The sequence below is a fragment of the Spermophilus citellus genome (genome assembly GCF_964194105.1).
Source record: "Spermophilus citellus genome assembly, chromosome: 4".
Taxonomy (NCBI): domain Eukaryota; kingdom Metazoa; phylum Chordata; class Mammalia; order Rodentia; family Sciuridae; genus Spermophilus; species Spermophilus citellus.
Window position 1 is genome coordinate 198,269,519 of NC_138185.1, and position 21,538 is coordinate 198,291,056.

Below are 21,538 nucleotides of genomic sequence, written 5' to 3' on the forward strand. Positions count from 1 at the left end.
GGGTCTCTGGGTGGAGCTACTCTGCTGTCCAGGGCCCTGATGGCTTCCTGGAAGAGGCAGTCTTGAGCCTGCGCCAGGGACAAGTAGGGGTCACATAGTAAAGCAGGAAAGGTCGTCTCGGGCCAGGCTGAGAGGGAAGAGAATTCAATACATTGCTATTTTTATAACTATAAAATAATGTTTGCTCAGTGTGAAAGTTTTGGAAAAATTAGAAAGTAGTATGTAAAGAATTAAAATTGCCTTGAACTCCATCCATTCATGGGATTCGTCTTTAAGGTATTTCCCTGAAATGTGTATGTAATTTTGATTCTGATTCTTCCCCGTCATTCTATTCTCTCTGTGGACATTTTCCAGCTTCATGATCTCTAGGACTTCCACGGAAGTTCACAGGGTGATCACTTAGAATCTAAGTGGTTTTTGGTGTTTTGGGTAATTAATACCCTAGAGCCTACTGGTGTGTGTCAGAAGGAAGGGGAGTGGTTTGGGGCTGTCCCTTGGGGAGACCCACTGAGGGTTAGGTGTCCAAGTGCCCTCTGCTTCCTCTTCTTTCTAGGTCCTAGAGCAGTACTCTCCACAGGAAGTAGAATCTAAGTCATGCATATCAGTTCAGACTTTATAGAGCCCCATTAAAAAAGCAAAAGGTGACCTGAAGTGAAGTTCAGGAGTAGAGCATATGCCCGGCATGTATGCAGCCCTGGATTCTGTCCTCAGGGCTGCAAGGGGGAAAAAAAAGTAAAAGTAAACAGATGAATTTATATTTAAGAATATATTTAGGGCTGGGGTTGTGGCTCAAGCGGTAGCGCACTCGCCTGGCATGCGTGCGGCCCGGGTTCGATCCTCAGCACCACATACCAACAAAGATGTTGTGTCCGCTGAGAACTAAAAAATAAATAAATATTTAAAAAAATTCTCTCTCTCTCTCTCTCTCTCTCTCTCTCTCTCTCTCCCCTCTCTCACTCTCTCTTTAAAAAAAAATATATTTTATTTTCTGTGTATTGTAGTACATTCCTGTAATTCCAGATATTCAGGAGACTGAGGCCGTAGGACTGCAAGTTCAAGGCCAGCCTAGGCAACTTAGTGAAACCCTGGCTCAAAATAAACATTTTAAAAAGGGCTGGGAGGGGTGGGGATATAGCTCAGTTGTAGAGTGCCTGTCTGGTGTTCACAAGGCCCTGGGTTCAATCCCCAGCAACACACACACACACACACACACACACACACACACACACGGGCTGGGGATTCAGCTCAATGATAGAGTGCCCCTGGGTTTAATTTCCAACCGCAAAACAAATAATATATTTTATTCAATCCAATATAAATATTTTCAGTATGTATTCAGCATTTTTTGGGAGGAGGGTACTGTAGATTGACCCCAGGGGTACTTTACCACTAAGCTACATCTCTGATTCTTTTTCTTTTTTGAGATAAGGTCTTGCTAAGTATGCCTGGCTCAACATAAAAATGTTTGAGAGTTTGCATATTTTTTCTCTCTCTCTCTCTCCCCTTCCCCTCTCCCCCTCCCTCCCTCCCTCCCCCTCTCCCTCCCTCCCCCTCTCCCTCCCCAGTACAGGGATTGACCTCGGGGCCTTGTGCTCTACCACTGAGATGCACTTTAGCCTTTGTATTCTCTTTTACAAAATTAAAACCTGTCTTCAAAATTTAATGCATAATTTATACTTACAGCTCCTATTAATTCAGATGCTAAATTTTCACCAGAATACTTACTATAAAACTAGATTTCATAAAATTTGGACCCCAAGTTATTACAAACATACTTAAGTGTTTTTCAATAAGTGAATCAATATTGATTTTAAAATTTAGTTGTTTGTAATTAAATGAAATTGAAAACTCAGTTCCTCCATCACTTAGCCACATTTCAAGTACCCAGTAGCTGTGAGACCAGGAGGGTCCTCAGCCCTGGGGATGAGGTGATGCTCTTAGGTCTGGATGGATGCAAAGGGCTTCAGGCTTGGGACTCGAAAGACCCAGGGGAGACATTGACTGGAGCTAGAGGGTGACACTATGAAATTTGAGAGTACAAGTTTGGCCCCTGCCTGAGGATCAGACGGAAGTGGAGACAGATGAGAAGATGCAGGCATCTCTGGGAGCAGACTGCAGGAATTCATGCACTAGAAAGAGCTCTGGGACCTTTTATGCACGAGGCCCTGGGTTCCATCACCAGCACTATTTAAAACGAAGAAAAATGGTGGGAATGAAAGGCAGGTGTGGCCCATGAGGGCTCGCTGCCCAGGGCCTGGACTGAGCTAAGCCTACAGAGGTGGAAGAGTCGTATGAGGGGAAGCCAGAGGGCAGGACGGGCTTGGCACAGATGCCTTTAAATTTGAGGTGACCAAGGGACAATGGATAGAGATTCCAAGGATGTGAACACAGGGCCAGAGAGATGGTAGGCACTTGTCTGTGGGAGATGCAGATATGGGAAAAACTGTAAATCAGCCTCATCCCAGGTTCTGACCTGGCTATGTTAGGAAATAAAATTAAGGATCTTACTGCACACCTCTTGGTATCTTCCAATCCTAAATTACTATTTTCAATGTTCCTAGGGACTGGAAGCTGTATCCATGTAGAAAGGGAATATTCACTTATCTATTCTAATTACTTTGTTACATAGTAACATGCTTAATCTGTACCATGAGCAGCCACATACCCACCATCTAACTTGTACATTTAGATGTTTTTCACATTTTTTAATATGGAATTTTAAAAACTGAGGTCAAACTTATATAATGTATGGTTAACTCTTTTAATGTATGTTTGGTGATGTCAATATTCTTTTTTAGCCTTTTTTGCATATAGACATCCTAGTGGGGCCAAGTGTTATCTCATTGTGGTTTTTATTTGCATTTTTTTTTGTTATGCTGGGGGATTGAACATAGGGCCTTATGCATGCGAGGCAAGCACTCTACCAACTGAGCTATGTCCCCAGCGCTGCAATTTCTTAATGACAAGTGATGATGAAGATCTTTTTATATGCTTGACTATTTGTGTATGTTTAGAGAAATGTCTAAGTTCTTTGTTCATTTTATTTATTTTTATTTATTTATTTTTATTTTTATTTTTTAAAATATTTTATTTCTTAGTTTTCGGCAGACACAGCATCTTTGTTTGTATGTGGTGCTGAGGATTGAACCCGGGCCGCGCGCATGCTAGACGGGCGCGCTACCGCTTAAGCCACATCCCCAGCCCCCTTCTTTGTTCATTTTAAAAATTGGATTATTTATCTTTTCATTGTTCCGTTTTGTGTGTGTGTGTGTGGGGGGAGGTTCAAACCCAGAGCTTTAAGCGTGCTTTACCACTGAGCCCAATTAAAAAAAAAATCTACCATATTTTGCTTTATGTGGTGGGGATGCTAATTTTGTATTTGGCTCTTCTTTTTGCTGGACCCTGCCCTCTACACTCATTGTGTTGGTTCCGTGCAGAGGTCCCCAGTGTGCAGAACTTGCATGCTGGTCCCAGGGACTCCTGGATGCCTTTGGGTCCTCAGGAAGCTCCAGCCTCAGGTGAGAAGCTGGGCCTCGGCTGCCTACCCAGGGCTTCTCATCTTTATGTCTGAGTAGGTGGTACCTGGAGGTAGAAGTCAAGGGTGGGGATGTACCAATGGCTGAGAGGAGTGATTTAGGGGAAATGGAGGAGAGTAGGTTAGATGTGGACATGAATGGAGGGAGAGGAGCCAGGTGGACACATCAGTGTGGCTTTTGCTTTGCCTTTATAGACTCCAGAGACCAGCGTTGGGCTGCTCAGGAACGGCCCTGGCTCCAGAACAATCCCAGAAGGGACCAGGGCCTCCAACTGTCAGCCCTGGGCCCAGCCCCCTCTCTGCAGCAGTCCCCCCACTGGCTGCCCCCAAGGTCTGGCTCAGGGACTAGTGACTGCAGACACAGTCCCCATGGGTGCTGCCCAGATGGCCATACAGCGTCTCTTGGGCCACAGTGGCAAGGCTGTCCTGGGACTGGGGCCTTGTGTCAGCAGAGCAGGTAGGTGCTGGGGACAGTTCTTCTTCTTCACCAGGTTTAAAAAAAAAAAAAAAAAAAAGGGACTGGGCCTGTGGGTGGGCGGTGTCTTCACCCAGAAAAAGGGATGGGGAGAGGGTTTCAGGGCTCAGGATTAGGACTCCCAGGGTTTTGTCTCTGAGCTGCCCTGATTGTGCAATCTTGGGGCCTTAGCTTTGGAGCTGGGTACAACTTCCTGTTTTCCCTGCTGAAATCAGCCTGTGGAGAGGAAGCCAGAGGCTTGGAGAGGGCGGAGGGATGATTCTGGCTCTAGATCTGGACCTAGCTCTCTCTAGATCCAAGTCAGGCACAGGGAAGCTGGACCAAAGCTGACCCGTTCCCAACACCCCCACCCACTCCAGCCTGGCAGAGAAGGGCGGAGCCATTCCAACCTCTGCCAAATTCCCTGGGGCTGGTTTTTCTCCTTCCAAGGCTTGCCCTGGGCAGATGCCCCTCAGGGTCTGGGGTGGAAGGGCCCAGGTTTTGGGGTCAGTAGCCTGGGGATGATTGTCAGCCCAGCCACTTACTAGCTGTGCCATGGGTGAGTTAAAGCAAGTTACTTAATCTCTGATCTTGGCCTCCTCTTCTGAGAACTGGGAACAACGGTGGCCACTTGGTGGGGATTGATGTGAAGGTGAAATAGGTTAGCAACTGGCACAGAGACAGTGCTTCACCACATTTCTTTCACCTTGCTTCCCAACACCTGGTTGGTGGAGGTGAGATAAATGGTGGGCTCCTTTTAACCCCCCTTTTTGCCATCTGCTATTGTTTTGTGAAAGCTCCTTGGGAGCCTGCTATTTTGACAGGCTCCGATGAATTCCCCTTCTTAATTCATGGTAGGGTGTGTGAATCAAGTATCAGTGTTCAGGGCTGCAGCCTGTGCTTACTGTAGCCCTCGCGGGCAGCTGCAAGGTGGCAGTAGACATGGGCAGAGGCAGGGGCACATGGAGTAGTATGCTCTTCCACCAGGGGTCTTACCCTCCATGCGGGGAGCCTCAGAATCTGCCTCCTGTGGTGCTGGAAGATGAGGCATGAGGGTCCCTGGAAGGCCGGGGTCAGGGATGGGCACTGAGGGGTGCTGCGTGCTGTCTGCCTAGGTACGGATGCTGTCCTGATGGGGTGTCTGTGGCGGAGGGTCCCCAGCAGGCTGGCTGCGCAAGATCTGGGAGCAGACCAGGGTCCCAGGCAGCGTCTTCCACGGTAAGCATCTGGGTCCTGTGAGAGAGGTACCAAGCTTGTCCCTGGTTTTCTCAGTGCTACTTGTCCCAGGATTTTTCCAGCTTTGACCTTGGTACAGGAAAGTTCCAGCAAGCTGGCTGGCCTGGGCCATCTGTTTGGGGGCACATGGCTTCAGAGATGGGCCTGGCTTATGGTTGGAGCTTCATTCCACATCCTCCTGGCCTCTGGTCACCCCCATCACTGAGGCTATGACCCTAAGACTTGTGGTCCTGTCTCTTCCTGGTTCCTGCTGCCCTTCCCCAGGCAGCCCAGGGTCCTCACCAAGAGCCAGACCTGTTTTCAGCCTCTCAATCCTGGGCTTTCTCTCCAGGTTCCTGAGGCCCATAGGCCCCAGGCCCAGCAGAATGAGCCCAGTGAGTGCCGGGGCTCCCAGTTTGGCTGCTGCTATGACAATGTCGCCTCTGCAACTGGCCCCCTTGGGGAGGGCTGCGCAGGCCAGCCCAGATATGGTGAGTGGACACACTCTTCTCGTCCTTCTCAGGAGGTGGCCTCTAGTCGCACTGTGTCCTGCACTCCCACCCCCACCCAGTGACAGAGACTTGCCCGTCAGCTCATCCATTCCTCCCACAAATTCCTGAGTGCCTACTAGAGGCCAGGCCAGGCCAGAAAACGGTGCCAGACTGTTCTTGTATCCAAGATTGTACTTGAGGCCTTCTGGCAGCTTTGGGAGTTAGAGAAAGTGGCAAGGAGGGATCCCGAGAAAAGAGAGGGCCCATGTTGTGCCTGGGAGTCAGCCTCGTCCTGAAGTGGAGACAGTGTCAGGGTGAGCAGTGCCGGGAAGGGCAGGAGTGGCTTTATCTTGCTTGGGACGTGGATGGGGCAGTGGGACAGTCTTGGAGAGAGTGCTGGGGCCTGGGGGGGGGGGTCATTGAGGCTGGAGCACGGGATGCATGGGTAGAGCTGTCAGGGACCAGCATGCAGATATCAGAAGTCAGATAGGCTGGTGGTCAGGGTTTTACAGGAAGCCAGACACCTGGATGGGTGACCATGATCACATCTGAAAGTTGAGGTGGAGCAGGCCCTGCTGGCCAGGAGGGCTGTTAGAATGGGCGGGCTGGCAGCGGGGGGCAGGTTTGAAGGCTGGTGTAGAGTCCTGGGGACAAGGGTGGGCTCTTTGCTGGGTATTGTCACAAACCCACCAGGATGGGCACGGTAAGGTTAAGCTCTAGCTGGGGTGTCCAGTTTGGGAGGAACAAGAGGGACCTGGCCGAAGGAGCTGACAGCTGGCTGGGGCCTAGCTTAGGGCAAGTCTGGGCAGTGGACACTCTCAAGTGTTTTGTGTTCCCAAGGCCTGGTCAGTGGCCCAGGCAGGATTATAGTCACACTCCACAAACGGAGAAAGATGTGGTTCCCAAGTCTGAGGCTGAGGGGATGGTGGGTGCAGCTTTCATTGTCCACTTGGGTGACCCGTCTCACCCCTTCCCCTTCCAGCCTACCCTGTGCGGTGCCTGCTGCCCAGTGCCCTTGGCTCCTGTGCAGACTGGGCTGCCCGCTGGTACTTTGTTCCATCTGTGGGCCAGTGTAACCGCTTCTGGTATGGTGGCTGTCATGGCAACGCCAATAACTTTGCATCGGAGCAGGAGTGTATGAGTAGCTGTCGGGGGCCTCAACATGGACCCCACCATCCTGAGCCTGGGGTCTCTGGCCAGAGCACATACACAGATGGTGGTGGCAGCAGTCCCGGAGGCTCCCAGGAGCCTGGTCCGAACAGGACAGGAGCTACTGCTCCAAGACTGCCCTTGCCTTCTGGTGGCCTCTGGTGGAGAGAACAAGAGCTTGGCCCTGGGGAGGCTACCTTTGGAGACCGGCCTGGGGGCCAGGAGCTTGGTTCCAGGACCCCTGGACTGGGTGGAAATGCCAGACAGCCAGCGCCACCCTCCCACGGTTCTTCCTACAGGTGAGACCCACCTTCCCAAGGGAGGAGGATAGAGTGCCCAGGCCAGGCAGAGCTGGCTCGTCTTCCGTCCCTAACTTCTGATCGCCACCTGTAACTTCCTTTCTATGGGTGGGGAAGCTGAGGCTTCAGAGACCCCATGAGACCTTGATGTAGACTCCAGCTTCTGGGTTCTCTGTCATCTCTTGCTGGTATCTAGGGCCTGTCTAGCTAGAAAATGTTGCTGGCTTCAAGTCACCCAGCTTCTCTGGGCCTCAGTTTCTTGACCTGTAACATGGTGATCTTATTTCCTGCCCTGAATTTCTCCTGGAGATTTGGTGTGGGTTCCATTCATTATTATTCTTGGGACTGGGTTATCATTAATAAGGGATTTGAAAAAAATGAAAAAACAAAACTTACAGGCCATAGGGTCAAGCATGTAGTCCGGCCACCTATGTGAATCTTATGTGGGGGTCACTCCTCAGCCTCCTCTCAGCCCCTGAGTTTCATGTGCCTTGTTGCTCTTGAAAGAGCAGGTTGAGGGGCAGCGCCTGGGCATGGTGGGCAGGTGGGAGGGGCTCGAGTCCTGAGTCCCTGGGGTGCTGGAGTTGGCTTCCCTTGGGACTCTCTGGCCCAAGTGTCTGTGACAAGCTGTTTGTTCTGGTGCCCAAGAGGTGGTCCCTGGCCCTGATGCCAGGGGGCAGAGCGTCACCTCTCACTTCTTCAGGATTAGCTTGGCAGGTTCACAGCCCTTCCTGGTGCAGGCAGCCCTGGGGCAGATGGTGCAGCTTTTGTGTCCCAGCAACACCTCCCCGGAACCACAGGGTGGGTGGCAGAAAGATGGCCATCTTATCTCCTCTGACAGGTATGTTGAACAGGGACAGTCCTGTTTGTGTCTTTCCCCACAGTAGCCCCTCTGACCTTCCCTGGGACAGAGGTAAGTGGGCTCAGGGGTGCTCTGCGGAGCTGGGACCCACTCTGGGAGCAGCACTGGGGCCTGAGGGAGAACTCGTTGCCCTCAGGAGCCCTGAGCTCACATCATCCCTCTTTCAATTCAGGCACCAGTTGCAGTCTGATGGCTCCCTGGTCATCAGCTCCCTGCAGGCAGAGGATGCTGGCATCTATAGCTGTGGTGGCCACGGGCCAGGCAGTGACACCCAGAAGATCCAGCTTCGTATCACAGGTGTCATAGGCCCCAGAGTGGGACTGGATGGGAGGGCCTGTGCTAGGGCTGTTCCCACCTTAGAGGGGCCTAAAGTGCTTCCATGGGTCAGCTTCTCCTGACGGCAGGAACCACACTGTGGCTCTCATTTCTCCACCCTTCCTTCCTTTCCCTTCTTTCCCAGCTCACACCTTGCTTCTCCTAACCTCATGACAGGGGAGGACATGGTGGTGCTGTCTGAGACTGAGCTGAGGCACTTTCCTCAGACCAGGGACCCAGTCCAGGACCACAGTTCTCAGGATTTCAGCCCGAGGAGGGATGCAGGGGGCCTGGGGGCTGTCTCCTCCTCACACCCATGGCCTGCAGCCAGGTAACAACTCGGCAGTGCCATCTTGCTCTGTCTCTCCCATCTGAGGGCAGGGACCATGGACTCCGTGGGTGAGAGAAGGGAAAGGTATATGTTGTAACCAGGCCGTGCTGACTCCTGCATGGGGCTTTGCAAGGTGAGGATGAGAAACATGGCTCTTTGAGCTGGACCTTGTGGAGAGGAAGGGAAGCCCTTGCCTGTAAGCAGCTCTACAGGCCTGGGATGAAGGGAAGGGAAGGTAGCCAGAGCTAGAGGGCCCAGCCAGCTTGGAGGAAGAAGGCCTTGAGGCTTGGTTCAGTTTATGGAGGGTGTGTGGAGGGCTGATGCCCAAGTCAAGGCCCTGGTAGCAAATATGTAGGGTGGGGAGAAGACAGGGAGGTGGTGGGTATGTTTAGCCAGCCATGGGCTAAACGAACCCCAGTTAGTTACTGACTGTGTTCTGAGCAGAACACAGAGGTGATTGTAGGAAGCTGAATCTGGCTGCAGAGGAAGCTCACGTGGAGGCCCCATGGGAGTCAGGGAGGCAGCCGCAAGGGACTCTCATGGCTGTGGGTGGCTTGTTTCGTAGGCTGCATCTGGACTGGACACAGCCTGCAGTGGTGGATGCCAATCCGGGTCAGCGAATCCGGTTGCCCTGCCGTGCTGAAGGCTTCCCTCCCCCGACCATCGAGTGGCAGAGAGATGGGCAGTCCCTCTCCTCTCCCAGGTTCACCCGGCTCCTCCCTGCCTTCCTGTTCTGCCCAGCCCACCCCATCCTGTGGAGGCCTGAGCAGGACTCCTGGGCTTTTGAGAGATGGATCTGGGAGTGCAGGGCTCTTGGGGTGGGCCAATATTTGGGTCTCTGGGTCTTTCCAAAGTGTGGTTGGTGGACAGAAATAAGAAGTGGGCTAACATAGGCAATGGCTAAGGAAGGAAATGGAGTCTGAACCCAGTTCTGATCACTTGCTAGCATTTATTGAGCACTTAGTGAGCTTTTCTCTCATATAAGCTTCAAAGGAGCCATACTGAGGCAGGTGCTCTTTTCTCTCCATTGTGCATATAGAGCATAACATCACATAGCTCATAAGTGGTAGAACCAGTGTTAGAGCCTACTCGAGAATGGCAAAGTCTAGAAACCCAAACCAGAATTATATCTGAAAACTTGAAGAGATTTATTGTGAGGCTAAAAGCCAGGTATATTTGCAGTGAAGTGCTGGCAGCAGGAGGTAGTGAGGGCCTGAGGCCTATTGGCTCTTTGGTAGACCTCGGTTGACAGTAGGGGCCACTCAACCTCTGATCCCAGTCACTGTCTCTCCCTCAACCCCTCCTGACCCCTGGAGCTGGAGCCAACCCATTGTGCTTGGTCTCCAGACACCAGCTCCAGCCTGATGGTTCTCTGGTCATCAGTGGAGTGGCTATGGAAGATGGTGGCTTCTACACTTGTATAGCTTTCAATGGACAGAACCGGGACCAGCGCTGGGTCCAGCTCAGAGTTCTGGGTAAGATGGCAGTTCTGAGTGGGGCCCATGGCCTTTGAGGTCATGTGGCATGGTGGGGCCAGAACTGGATAGTGTTTGACAGTGTCTCCTCCTGTGCCCAGGGGAGCTGACAATCACAGAGTTACCCACTACTGTGACAGTGCCAGAGGGTGACACAGCCAGACTGGTGTGTGTGGTGGCAGGAGAGAGTGTGAACATCAGATGGTCCAGGTAAAGCTCTATTCCAGAAAGTCCCTGCCCTTAAACCTCGGGTGTGGGAGGTGTACCTCTCTGCCAGGGCCATTGCTGTCACCACTGCGTCTGTGCCTTGCTCCATCCCTCTGCCAGGCCTTGTGCTGGGGTGGGCAGTACCCTCATCCTACACGAGGAGGCCCTGTGGGACAGCTTGCTTTTCCACTGGTTAGGCTATAACAGGGTTTCTTAAGCTAAGTATCATTGACATTTGGGCCAGATAAGTTTGGTTGTTTCAGTCCTGTGCATTGCAGGATATTTAGCAGCAGCCAGGATGTCTACCTACTAGCTGCCAGTAGTCCGTGTCCAGGTTGTGACAATAGAAAATATCTTCAAGCCGAGTGCAGTGGCAGACACCTGTAATCCCAGTGGATTGGAAGGCTGAGACAGGAGGATATTGAGTTTAAAGCCAGCCTCAGCAAAAGCGAGGCGCTAAGCAGCTCAGTGACATCCTGTCTCTAAATAAAATGTAAAGTAGGGCTGGGGATGTGGCTCAGTGGTGGAATGCTCCTGAATTTAATCCCCGGTACTCCTCTCCACCCCCAAAATGTCTCCAGACATTGCCACATTCCCCTGGGTGGCCAAATCACCACCACTGTGCTGCATTCAACTTTGGGGAACTTCTGTGATCTTTTATTCCAGATCAATCTGTCTTTTGTTCATTTAACAACCCCCCACCCCGTCCCTGGAATGTGTCAGGATTATGTTGGGTTCTGGGGATTCTGGGGTCATTTAAGCCCTAGGGCACTCCCCAGCAAGAGCTGGCTCTGTGTCCCAGGAGCTCCCAAAGAGGAGTCCCAAGTGCTGTCTGTGCACAGAGGAGATGAGGCTGCTTTCGGTCTGGAGGAGTCAAAGAAGGGGAGGCTGGGGAGGTGATTCTGGCTGGGCCTTAAGGCTAAGGAAGGGAAGGCTGTTCTCGGTGGGGGAGGCAGCAAGTACCAAAGGTAAGTATTTTAGGAAGGATGTAGAATGGGAATGGGCTGTACACAGGTGGAAGAATTGATGGGGTCATAAAGCTCAGCTGCCTCCAGAGTGGCCTTGGTTTCAGTGGCTTCAGTGTTAGTGTCCCCTATAGTACAGCTATCTAACCTGGCTGTCTCCACCTGTTCATTGCTCTCCTCAGATCCAGCCCCTGTTCCAGGAACACTGGCCTGGTTAAGGCCACCAATCCCCTCCTCGTTCCCCTCACCACAGAACCATCTCAGTCCTACATGACCTGCAGCAGTGTTGTTCTGCTGACCACTCACTCCTTGAAATGCCCCTTCCCTGGCTCCAGGAAGCCAATCTGTCCTTGGTGGTCTTACTGTGACTTTACTTGGGACAGCCTTGGAGAGGCACACTTCCTGGGGCCACCACCTCCTGCTGCTTGCTACACATCTGGGTTTGGACTCTGTTGAGCTCCAGACCTCAACTCTGACACATCCTGGTATCTCACTGCATACATATTCAAAATGATGGAACATGACTTTAACACTCACTCCTCACACCCTGCCCTGGGTCTCCCCAGGTTGGAGGGACATCACCATCACCCAGTAATGCAAGTCTGATTGCTTCCTCTCCTCTGCCTCCCACATCTGACCTTTATCCCAATCCTCTATTTTTCTGCTTTCGTCGTCTACCCAGTGTGCACCAAGGCAGCGTCTGCTTCCCTGGATGCCCTTTTCCAGGCCAGCCCGTCAGTTCCACATCTCTCCATCACCCCCAGGACCCTGCTGACTAGTTTCTGTCCCCTGCCACCTTGCAGTGTATATTTCCTCCTGCATTCCCTCTTCCTTGCTGTGGCTGTGGAGTTCCTTCCTTCAGGGGAGTCTCCTTGGTCTCCCTCTTAATTTTGTGTGTGGAGTGCTAGGGATTGAACCCAGGGACTTAGGCATGCCAGCTGAGTGCTCTACATCCCAGCCTTGGTTTTCCTCTTGGTTGGCCAGCAGCTGCCCCTACTGCCTCCTCCTTGGGTCAGACCTTGGCCACCTCTCCCAAGGAAGGCTCTCCTGAACAACTGGGGCCCCCCGGGCAGAGAGTGCTCATGCTCTGTGGGCTCATCCAGCACAGAGAAAAGCCCGAGTACGATTCCTTTGTGGACAGAGGTGAATTTAGAGTTACTTAGATCAGCACGCTTACTTTGTGTTTACCTCACTTGTGAAATTTTGTGTTGGTAATAGTCTCCTACCTTTTTGGCGTGCCTATTCCCTCTCTTCCTTGAGACAAGGGTCATCTGCTTACCCTCAAGGGGAGGATTGGCTCTAGAATGGCCACTCACCTTTGATTCCCTCCTCCTCCCATTTTCCACTCTTCTAGGGCCTGAAGACCAGAGGCCCTGGACAGCTCACCCAGTGTCCTTTCCCCTGCAGGAATGGACTGCCAGTGCAGGCCAATGGCCACCGTGTGCACCAGTCCCCAGATGGCACACTAGTGATCCACAACTTGCAGGCCACGGATGAGGGCTCTTACACATGCAGTGCCTACCGCGGGAGCCAGGCAGTCAGCCGTAGCACAGACGTGAAGGTGGCCCCAGCAGGTAAGAACGCATGCCTACCAGAGTGGGAGGGCATTTGCTCACTGTTGGGGCCTGGCTGGTTGTAAGCTGAAGAAGGGTGCAGGCTCAGCAGTGTGGGAGACTCTATTCAAATGCTGACTTACTCTGCCTGTTTCTGGTAGTGTGACTCTGCAAAGGCTTCACCCTGTGCAGTGGGTGGCCTCACCCCTTGAAGCCAGGTGAAAAGAAGTAGGCAGCACGCCTGCTGCACACTGCTTATGACCTCTTTAGCCATTGTCATTCAGACTTGCCACTTTTATTCAGAAAAATGATTGGAATTTTGTTTTAATACTTATGGTCCATAGGCCACTAAAATCTGTCCATTCTAATCAGTGTGGCAGAAAGTGGTCCAATGACTAAAAAGTGCCTCTTTGGCCATTTGAGCACATAACCCTGCCCTCTCCTTTCTGGGTTATCATCACTCTACAAATGAGATGGGTACCTGGAGAGATTAAGGGATGTTTCTACTAGTCACACAGCAGATTAGTGGCCCAATTGGGACTAGAACTCTGGTTTTATGACTCCTCATGGTTAATCTTTTTTCTTTTCCCTGAACGATTACACCTGTAACAAAGTGTAATTATTCACCAATTTGATATTTTAGCCTTATATTCTCCAGCTGTTGCTCTTTGCGAATTTTCATATTTCAGCAATCGAAATACTATATTGTATGTGGTATCAGTACAAAAAATGATACTGCTAATTAAATGACAATGGTGACATACCACCATCAATTAATACGCAGACCAATTTGAGAGATGTGAAAATAAGTACATTTTGGAATTGGTGACAGACAGTTTTAATGCTCAAACTCATTAGAGCTCTGTGGGAAAGGGGAGGGGAACTCTGCCCACTGAGCTCTCCCTCAGTTGTGGTTCACTGAGGGACTGAATCAGGATAGTGTCCTGGGCCAAGCAGCCTGTTCTCATAAACCTGATGCAGAAGCTCAGATAAAATTGATACCAAATTTACTGATTTTTAGAAAACACTATGCATAAATAACCTCGTTATTCATATTAACGTAAGTAGTTAGCCCTCTGGTTATTAATACATCAAATCTTTCTATTTCTAACCATTCGCTGGTTAGGTTGGGCTTTTCCTGGTCATCCTGTGAGGAAACAGGAGAGGATGAATGTTCCCTATCCCTGGGAGGCCTGGTGTTAGGGAAGGTGCAGCTTGGATCTAAGTGGAGCTGAGCTATAAGATCCCCTTCAGAAAGAAGACACCTCACTCAATAAGGCCACTAAGCCCTAGGATGATATAAGACGCTTCTAGTAAAGGTAGAGGGGCAGGCAACAAAGGCTCTGTCCTCAGTATAGCATTTCAGCCATTCCAAGTCTTTTCCTGCCATTTATTCATTACTTTCTCTGGGAGAAGTGGAAAAACTAGAAATATAGGGATCTAGGTGACTCAGACAAGCTGGGGAGATGTATGCTTTATATATATGTGTATTACAAAATATGTAGCAAGTGTCAGGACATATATAGCTTAGTTATGGATATTTGTTTTGTGGTGCTAGTGATGGAACCCAGGCCTCACACATGCTAGGCAAGTGCTCTAGCACCGAGCCACACCCCCAGCCCCAGTTGATGATTTTGAAGGCACAAAACTTTGGGGGGTTGGAGGACCCCAGGAGTAAAAAGGAGAAGATAATATAGGTCTTGTTGAGTCAGATTTTACTGAAAGCTGATCCTACCCCTTCTTTCCAAACTCTTTCTTCCAAACTCGAGGCTAAGGCAGTTGTCATTTCGCTCATCAGCTCTCCAGGGTAAGAGTTAACTTGAAGAGATGTTTAACCATCTGGTCAATAAATACCTGGGAGTCTGGGAAGAGCTATGCATGGGGCTGAGGCCACAAATAAGAATAAGAGGATGCGCACTAGATGCTGAAGTGAGGCCAACAGATGGTGGAACCTCTTAATTGCTCCTTGTGGTGAGAGTCCACAGTGCTGCCTAAGCCCTCTCTCCCCTGTTATTCTGTAGCACTGGCCGCACAGCCCAGGGACCCCAGCAGGGAATGCATCGACCAGCCAGAGCTGGCCAACTGTGACTTGATCCTGCAGGCCCAGCTCTGTGGCAATGAGTATTACTCCAGTTTCTGCTGTGCCAGCTGTTCCCGCTCCCAGCCACACACTCAGCCCACTTGGCAGCAGGGGTGAAGGCTACCTCTGGCTCTGAACAATCCTCTGGGGAGAAGGAAGATGGAATCGACTTCCTCTCTCTGGCTGGCATCATATTCCAGAGAAACTGGTCCTTTCAGTCACCATTCAGTGTTGTGCTTCAGCAGCCTCCAGGACCGGCCTTCCTCTGCAGACCTCAGCAGTGCCTGTGTCTCTCATTACGGATGGCTGCTGCTGAGTTGTCAAGAAGAGGAATCTGTTTGAAGAAGGGACAAACTTTCCTTTACAACTTCCTTTTGTAAGTTCTGTTACAGGTTGAGAATTTCTTGTCTGAAATATTGGGACCAGAAGTGTTTCAGATTTTGGAAAATTTGCAGACTTAACCACTTAGGCATCCCTGATCCAAAAATCTGAAATGCAAAAAAAAAAAACAAACCAAAAAAAAAAAAAAAAAACCAAAAATCTGAAATGCTCTAAAATCTGAAACACTGAGGGTCATGTCATCACTTAAACTGTCAAGGGCTTTCACTTCATTTAAAGCTAGGTGGAGAGGTGTGTAATGATTTCAAAATTAACACCTGCCTTGTAAGTGGCATGCCTATTCCCGCTTTCAGGGAAGTATTCTGTGCTAGAACAGAGTCTCCTGTGAGATCAAACAGTGGTTCATTGCTCTAGTCTCTCTCACCTTTCGAAGGAGTGTAGCAGTCAGCTTCATATCCCACAAGGTCAAGAGCATAATTCTGGTGAAACCTCTTAGCAAAAGTGGAATATAAGGCCTTAGTATAGGGATTAGGAATGAAAGAGGCATAGTTAATACTGTCATCTGAGCATGAAAGAACTGGAAAAATTGCTTACTTTGTTGGGAAGCTGGACCCCAAAGCCTTCTTGAGGTCAACATGCAAAACTGGCTGTAGAGGTTCATCTGAATCCTTCGTAAAGTTGACCAGCCTGCTCTGTGCAGTGACAGTAAGGAGCCCCTCTTCTTTAAGTATTATGTAAAGCAGAATGTTTGCTTCCAGAGAAAGATCAGATAGTTGTTAAAAACAGCATTAGCAGGCTGGGGTTGTGGCTCAGTGGTAGAGCACTTGCCTAGCATGAATGAGGCACTGAGTTTGATCCCTGGCACCACATAAAAATAAACAAATAAAATAAAGGTATTGTGTCCATCTACAACTAAAAATTAAAAAAAAAATAGCATCAGCAGGATAGGGAACTAGTAGGTGGTGGGTGAAGGCAATGTAATAACAGGGAAGTGGTTTGAGTTGGAGGAAGTCATTCTTTACCTCTCAGAATTTCTAATTCCTCAATGCTGAAACAAGAGGCCTAAATTCAAGGAGCTTCCAAGTCTTATTCAACTTTCTTCTATGAATCCTCCAGAGGACTGCCTAGTAATAAAGGTCATTCTTTGACAGAGGAAAGATGAGCATCATAGGGACCAAAACCCTGAAAGGTAACTTTTATTACCAGCACACTGTCTGGAACAGAAAAATGTATCGTGGGTGATGCTTCCTGGTCTACCTCTCATCCAACAAAAGAAACATGGGCTGAGGGCAGAGGTTTTTCTCTTTTCATTAAAAAAAAAAAAAGTACTGAGATGCATACCCTTTCATTTATCATGGCTGGTTTTGCTATAGAAATAGAAAAATAAATGTTGCTTTCTTGGATTTCCTAGTTTAATGAAACCAGAATTTATCCTATTGGCACACACTTTAGAAGTTACATCTAAAACCAGCTAGCTCTTTTGAGCTAGCCCATGGTAGAACTAGTCCCAGAATAGTGGCTTAGAGGACAGGGCCAAACTCACTCAAGAACAATGGTTCTCAACCATCTTCCAGGGTCACTGAACCTGGAGTTCTCTGACCGCCCCCCCCCCTACACACACACACACACACACACACACACACACACACACACTCTGAAATTAATTTATTTGGTCTTGTGTATAGGGCATTCAAGTTTGTGTGTGCACACTGGGGGTGGGGGCTCTCACATGCTAAGCATGTGCTTTACTACTGAGCTACACCCCAACTCTAGGCATTAGGACTTTAAAAGCTACCCAGGTAATTCTACCATGTAGCCAAAGTCAGGAGGCACTACTCCAGCCCTGGGGTGTGGCCGAGATTCTGCTTTCCAGCCAGCTCCTGGGTGAAGCCTCTTATGCCAGACCACATGCTGAGCAGCAAGAATCTGACTTTAGCCTTTGTTTGATCCTGTTAACATCTCTTAAGTATGAACAAAAATGTGAATTTTTAGGATACATTAGTCACAATAAAAGATCTGTGGCTACTAAACTAGGAATCTGCAGAAACAGCAAAGTGGAGAGACAATAACACCGAAGAAAACGAAAAGCAAACTCATTTGCAAACAAATGGAAAATAAAAACATTCCTTCATGGACAAAAGCTTCTACCACGAACATTTATTTTGTTAAAGCAGATTATAAATTCTCATCAGTACAAATATATATATATGTATATATATATATAACTTACATTTGATTGTAAGGCCAACGTTCAAAAGTAAAAATGAGATGGGATCTCATGTTGTTACCCGAGGTCAAGTGGCTGCAACTGGCAATGGGATGATCTGCTCACCATAAAGGAGGTGGGGAGGGGGGAGCACATACACAAAGCTAATAAAACCAGAATCCACATCCCCACAAAACTCGTGGGAACAAAATTTAAAGGACAAAACCCACCAAGACCCACATCACAAACCAACACAGAAACCTGTGTTCCCTTCTGTGGATGATTATGTCATTGTCACCTTAGTGTTAAAACAGTAAAGAATTAACATAAGGAAATTGCAACAATATATAAAATACATATTTTCTAAAACGTATTTAGATTGATTCCATTAAAATAATGACATTAGAATTTCAACAGAGGTTTAAAACCAGGACAATACTGCTTTCATTTTCTTTAAACTACAATCTAGTGAATGTATTGGTCATAAGCATGATTGTTGATGCGATGTGCTACTTACAATGAACGATATCGAACAAGCTAGGGATCCTGTCTGCAACTTCCAACCCTTCCTCTTTTTACTTCAATAGGCATCAATGATAAATCAATCTTATGTACAATTTCTTACAACTAACCCTTTTTACTTTTGGCAAGATTACTTACAACTCATACAATTTTTTAATATTGAGAACTATTTAAAATATTCTAAAGGCATAAAAATAAAGATTTTGGCTTTTTGATATATATTTATAATATTTATTCTGTTACTCAAAATGGAAGCTCAACATTACCCCCAAAATAGAGCTCTGCTGGGCAGTTGCTGATGTGCCCTCCCAGGAATTCTGGCAGCATCCTCTGCCTCTCTTCCCAGCCTGAGCACAGACCACTCTTCTTGATCTTTAAGACAGGTCAGTACTGACTGGGAGGAGGCAGGGGAATGGCCTGAAAAGTAAAGGGAGATTGTTTTGCTTTTATTCCAGTAAATGTGCTTTGAATACAGATTCCTGTTCAGGTACTTCTGCCTTTCTATTGTCAGAGATTGTAAGGGGGCAAGGGAAGAGGGTTTAGAGAGCACAACATTTTCTTGACTTCTTTAGCTTAGCTGCAAGACAATCTTTGCTAGGAATGGCTTTCTTCACTTCTTTCAAAATCACCCCTCACTGCCTGGACTTTCCTTGGGACCTTTGGGATTAGTGAAACATATACTGATCAGGAATACAAAGTCTCTTTGCTCCTTTGACCTCCACCCCCTGCTTTTACCTAGGTACAGACAAGACACATAAGCCAGAGAGATTGCTTAAAGTTCAATTTCAAATGTCTTCTGTAAGTCACTGGAAAATGGGTTGGTAGGGGAGGGATTAGTACGCTGCTTGGATTTGCTTTCTAATGCAGCCCACTGAGCTTCAAAAGGATCCACTGGGCAGGTGCCTGCAGGAACCTCTGTGTGCTTGTCTCCTGAGGCCAACCTGCCATCATCTACACCATTGAAAGCTGCAGAACCGTTGAGGTGCTGAGCAGGAGGCTTAAAGAAGGGACTGGTGGTAGCACTGCTTGTCTCATACTGTGGGAATGTCTGTTGCTTGACCAGGCTGGGAGATGAATGGGGATGAGTGGCCTGAGGATGGCCTGCAGTGCCAAACACATTGGCTACCATCTGGGAGGGAGTGATGCCCACCACAGGCACATTAGGGGCTGGATAGGACATCCCATTGGCCACAGGATAGGACTGGGCAGGGACAAAGGTTGGCTGCAGGGGTGGGACCACACCCACTGGCACAGGCTGAGAGGTGAGGAATGCATTCCCTTGGAAAGGCGGTGCTGGCTGGGAAATGGCAGTGGGTGGAGGAGGCTGGAGAACTGGCTGCAAAGGGGCAGCTGAGACCTGGGGCTGCTGGGCTCGGACACTCTTCGACACTTCTTCTAACCAGCGGTCAGCCTCAGAGGGAGTGCGTCTGTGACCACCATGGAAGAGACCTGGAGATGCAGCACCAGAAGATTGACCCCACTCAGTCCCTGGAATGAGCAAGATGCAGACAAAAGAAAAGTTACTGGCCTCTTTCCTCACATTATAACCTTGGTTATTTGAAGGACCCTAACATGTGGCACAAGTCCCCCAAGTGGGACAATCTGTGGTTCTGGCAGATGGGAGGAAAGTATTACCAGCTGAAGAGATTTTGTGGTAGGACAAAGAGAACCTGTCAGACCATTTGCTGTCAGCCATGTTGAGAAGCTGTTTAGATATAGCTCAAATGCACTGAGCCAAGGCAGCTGGCTGGGGTTGGGAACCCCACTTTGCTGTCATGGTTCATCCAAGGTACAGAAACTAGCAGGAGCATGTTCTACAGGGCTTGAGGGATCCTTCTTTGCTCTAACAGGGCAAAAAGAAAATAACCAGTGACTTGGCCATAATTAGCTGGCCCCTGCCTGGTTTCCAGCCATATGTTGTTTTTCTGGTGAAAGATTCTTTCTATTTAAGTTTTTTTTTTGTTTTATAGTTTATAGTTTGGTTTTATGCCTAAAACCTCAGTTATAGTTAATGGCTATTCATTACAGGAAAACACAAAAAAGAAAAGGAAAATGATGCTTAATGTAGTACTTTTTGTATGTCTACCATTGCAGGAGGCAGAATCCCCTCTTCTTATAGGCATGTCTGCATATTGCCAAGTCCTATGATAGATTCTCTGGGGACTGGGCTCAGGAATCTATAAAAGCCATACGGGTGGCTCTGCTCTCTATTGCTGTAATCTCTCTTGTTTCTCACCATCACTATTCTTTCTTAATAATGATTTATTACCAGAAGGGAACACACTTTTCCTAAAAGGATTTTTTTCCTTAGATCCCATTAGGTAATTGGCAGACATTAGAACCAGGGTCACTTATCTGATCCCAGAATCCTCACCACCATCTGTGGCCACCTTACCCGGATGAATGGCTGCAATTTCCTTGTTAGCAGCATCAGGGGCATGGGCCCAAGGGTTGGTTTCACGCACAGGCATTGCTACGGGTGCTAGAGCAGTATGGACTGGCTTAGCAGCAAGCACATGGAAGGCTGAGTCAGTGCCATTAGCTATAATGGGAGCAGACAACATCAATGGAGTTAATTCATGCAGGGTGTACGAGGGATCCCATGGAGCTGGGTCAGTCAGGCCAGGGAACAATATTGGTGGGACAGATAAGATGGAATAGTTGATGTTGGAATAACCATGCCATCTTGCAGTGGATACACATACATTTTGGCAAAGAAGGATTAGAGGTTGTAATTAAAATAGTTGTACTGATAAAGTCAACGGTTGTTTTGGGAAAACATATGCATGAGGAGGGAAAAAATTAAGCCTATAAAAACAATTGCTGACTAGCTGGGTGCAGTGGTAAATGTCAATATCCCAGTGACTCTGGAGGCTAAGGCAGGAGGATCAAAAAATGGAGACCAGCCTCGACAATTTAGCAAAACTTTGTCTCAAAATAAAAAGGGTTGGGGATAGAGATCAGTGGTAGAGTGCTATAGGTTCAATCTCTAGTACTTATCCCCACATATTAAGTTGAATAGAGCTGCTCTTGTGAGCAGCAAAAACCCCCTAATTATTCCAGATAGAACTTTAGCCTTTGGCTTAATAAAGTAGATAAAATCACTTCCCTTTTTTTTTTTTTTTACATTTTTCCCAAAGGTCAAATTATGCCAATAACAACTATAATAATGGGTACAATATAGTGATTTCTTATTATGTATTGGGCACCAGACTAAGTATTTTATGTGCATCATCTTATTTAATTCTTTCAAAACCCCCATAAGGATGGCACAGTACTGCTGGGGATAAGTTCCCTGACATTCCAGATGCCTAAAACCCCAGATAATACCAAATCCTACATATACTGTTTTCTCCTAGACATACATACCTATCATAAAGTTTAGACATAGTGAGAAATTAATAACAATAGAATATAATAAAAATTATTTGATCTGGGTACGATGGCTCCTGCCTGTAATGCCAGCAGCTCTGGAGGCTGAGGCAGGAGGACTGTAAAGCCAGTCTCAGCAACTTAGCAACACCCTGTCTCAAAAAATAA

The 21,538-nt window shown here is 48.4% G+C and overlaps 2 protein-coding genes across 21 annotated transcripts in view; one reads left to right on the forward strand and one right to left on the reverse strand.

Moving 5' to 3' along the window:
* The window catches only part of PAPLN (papilin, proteoglycan like sulfated glycoprotein), a 33,802-nt gene extending 18,373 nt beyond the window's left edge, over nucleotides 1-15,429 (forward strand). For 4 of the 8 annotated variants that reach the window (XM_081290114.1, XM_081290112.1, XM_081290116.1 and 1 more), the window contains 13 exons: nucleotides 3,438-3,518; nucleotides 3,731-3,992; nucleotides 5,105-5,207; nucleotides 5,557-5,695; nucleotides 6,678-7,143; nucleotides 7,847-7,984; nucleotides 8,178-8,302; nucleotides 8,498-8,651; nucleotides 9,217-9,354; nucleotides 9,999-10,126; nucleotides 10,228-10,336; nucleotides 12,706-12,872; nucleotides 14,873-15,429. In XM_081290114.1, coding sequence (XP_081146240.1) covers nucleotides 3,438-3,518; nucleotides 3,731-3,992; nucleotides 5,105-5,207; nucleotides 5,557-5,695; nucleotides 6,678-7,143; nucleotides 7,847-7,984; nucleotides 8,178-8,302; nucleotides 8,498-8,651; nucleotides 9,217-9,354; nucleotides 9,999-10,126; nucleotides 10,228-10,336; nucleotides 12,706-12,872; nucleotides 14,873-15,048 — 2,186 coding nt within the window. In that variant the 3' untranslated portion in view covers nucleotides 15,049-15,429. Of the gene's footprint in view, nucleotides 1-3,437; nucleotides 3,519-3,730; nucleotides 3,993-5,104; nucleotides 5,208-5,556; nucleotides 5,696-6,677; nucleotides 7,144-7,846; nucleotides 7,985-8,177; nucleotides 8,303-8,497; nucleotides 8,652-9,216; nucleotides 9,355-9,998; nucleotides 10,127-10,227; nucleotides 10,337-12,705; nucleotides 12,873-14,649; nucleotides 14,852-14,872 lie in introns of those variants that run through there. The other 4 variants (XM_081290115.1, XM_081290118.1, XM_081290117.1 and 1 more) reach the window with 4 other exon arrangements.
* Nucleotides 15,430-17,412: 1,983 nt separating this feature from the next.
* The window catches only part of NUMB (NUMB endocytic adaptor protein), a 176,484-nt gene continuing 172,358 nt past the window's right edge, over nucleotides 17,413-21,538 (reverse strand). For all 13 annotated transcript variants that reach the window (XM_081289448.1, XM_081289447.1, XM_081289444.1 and 10 more), the window contains one exon: nucleotides 17,413-19,486. In XM_081289448.1, the coding sequence (XP_081145574.1) occupies nucleotides 18,771-19,486 (716 nt within the window). In that variant the 3' untranslated portion in view covers nucleotides 17,413-18,770. The remainder of the gene's footprint in view (nucleotides 19,487-21,538) is intronic.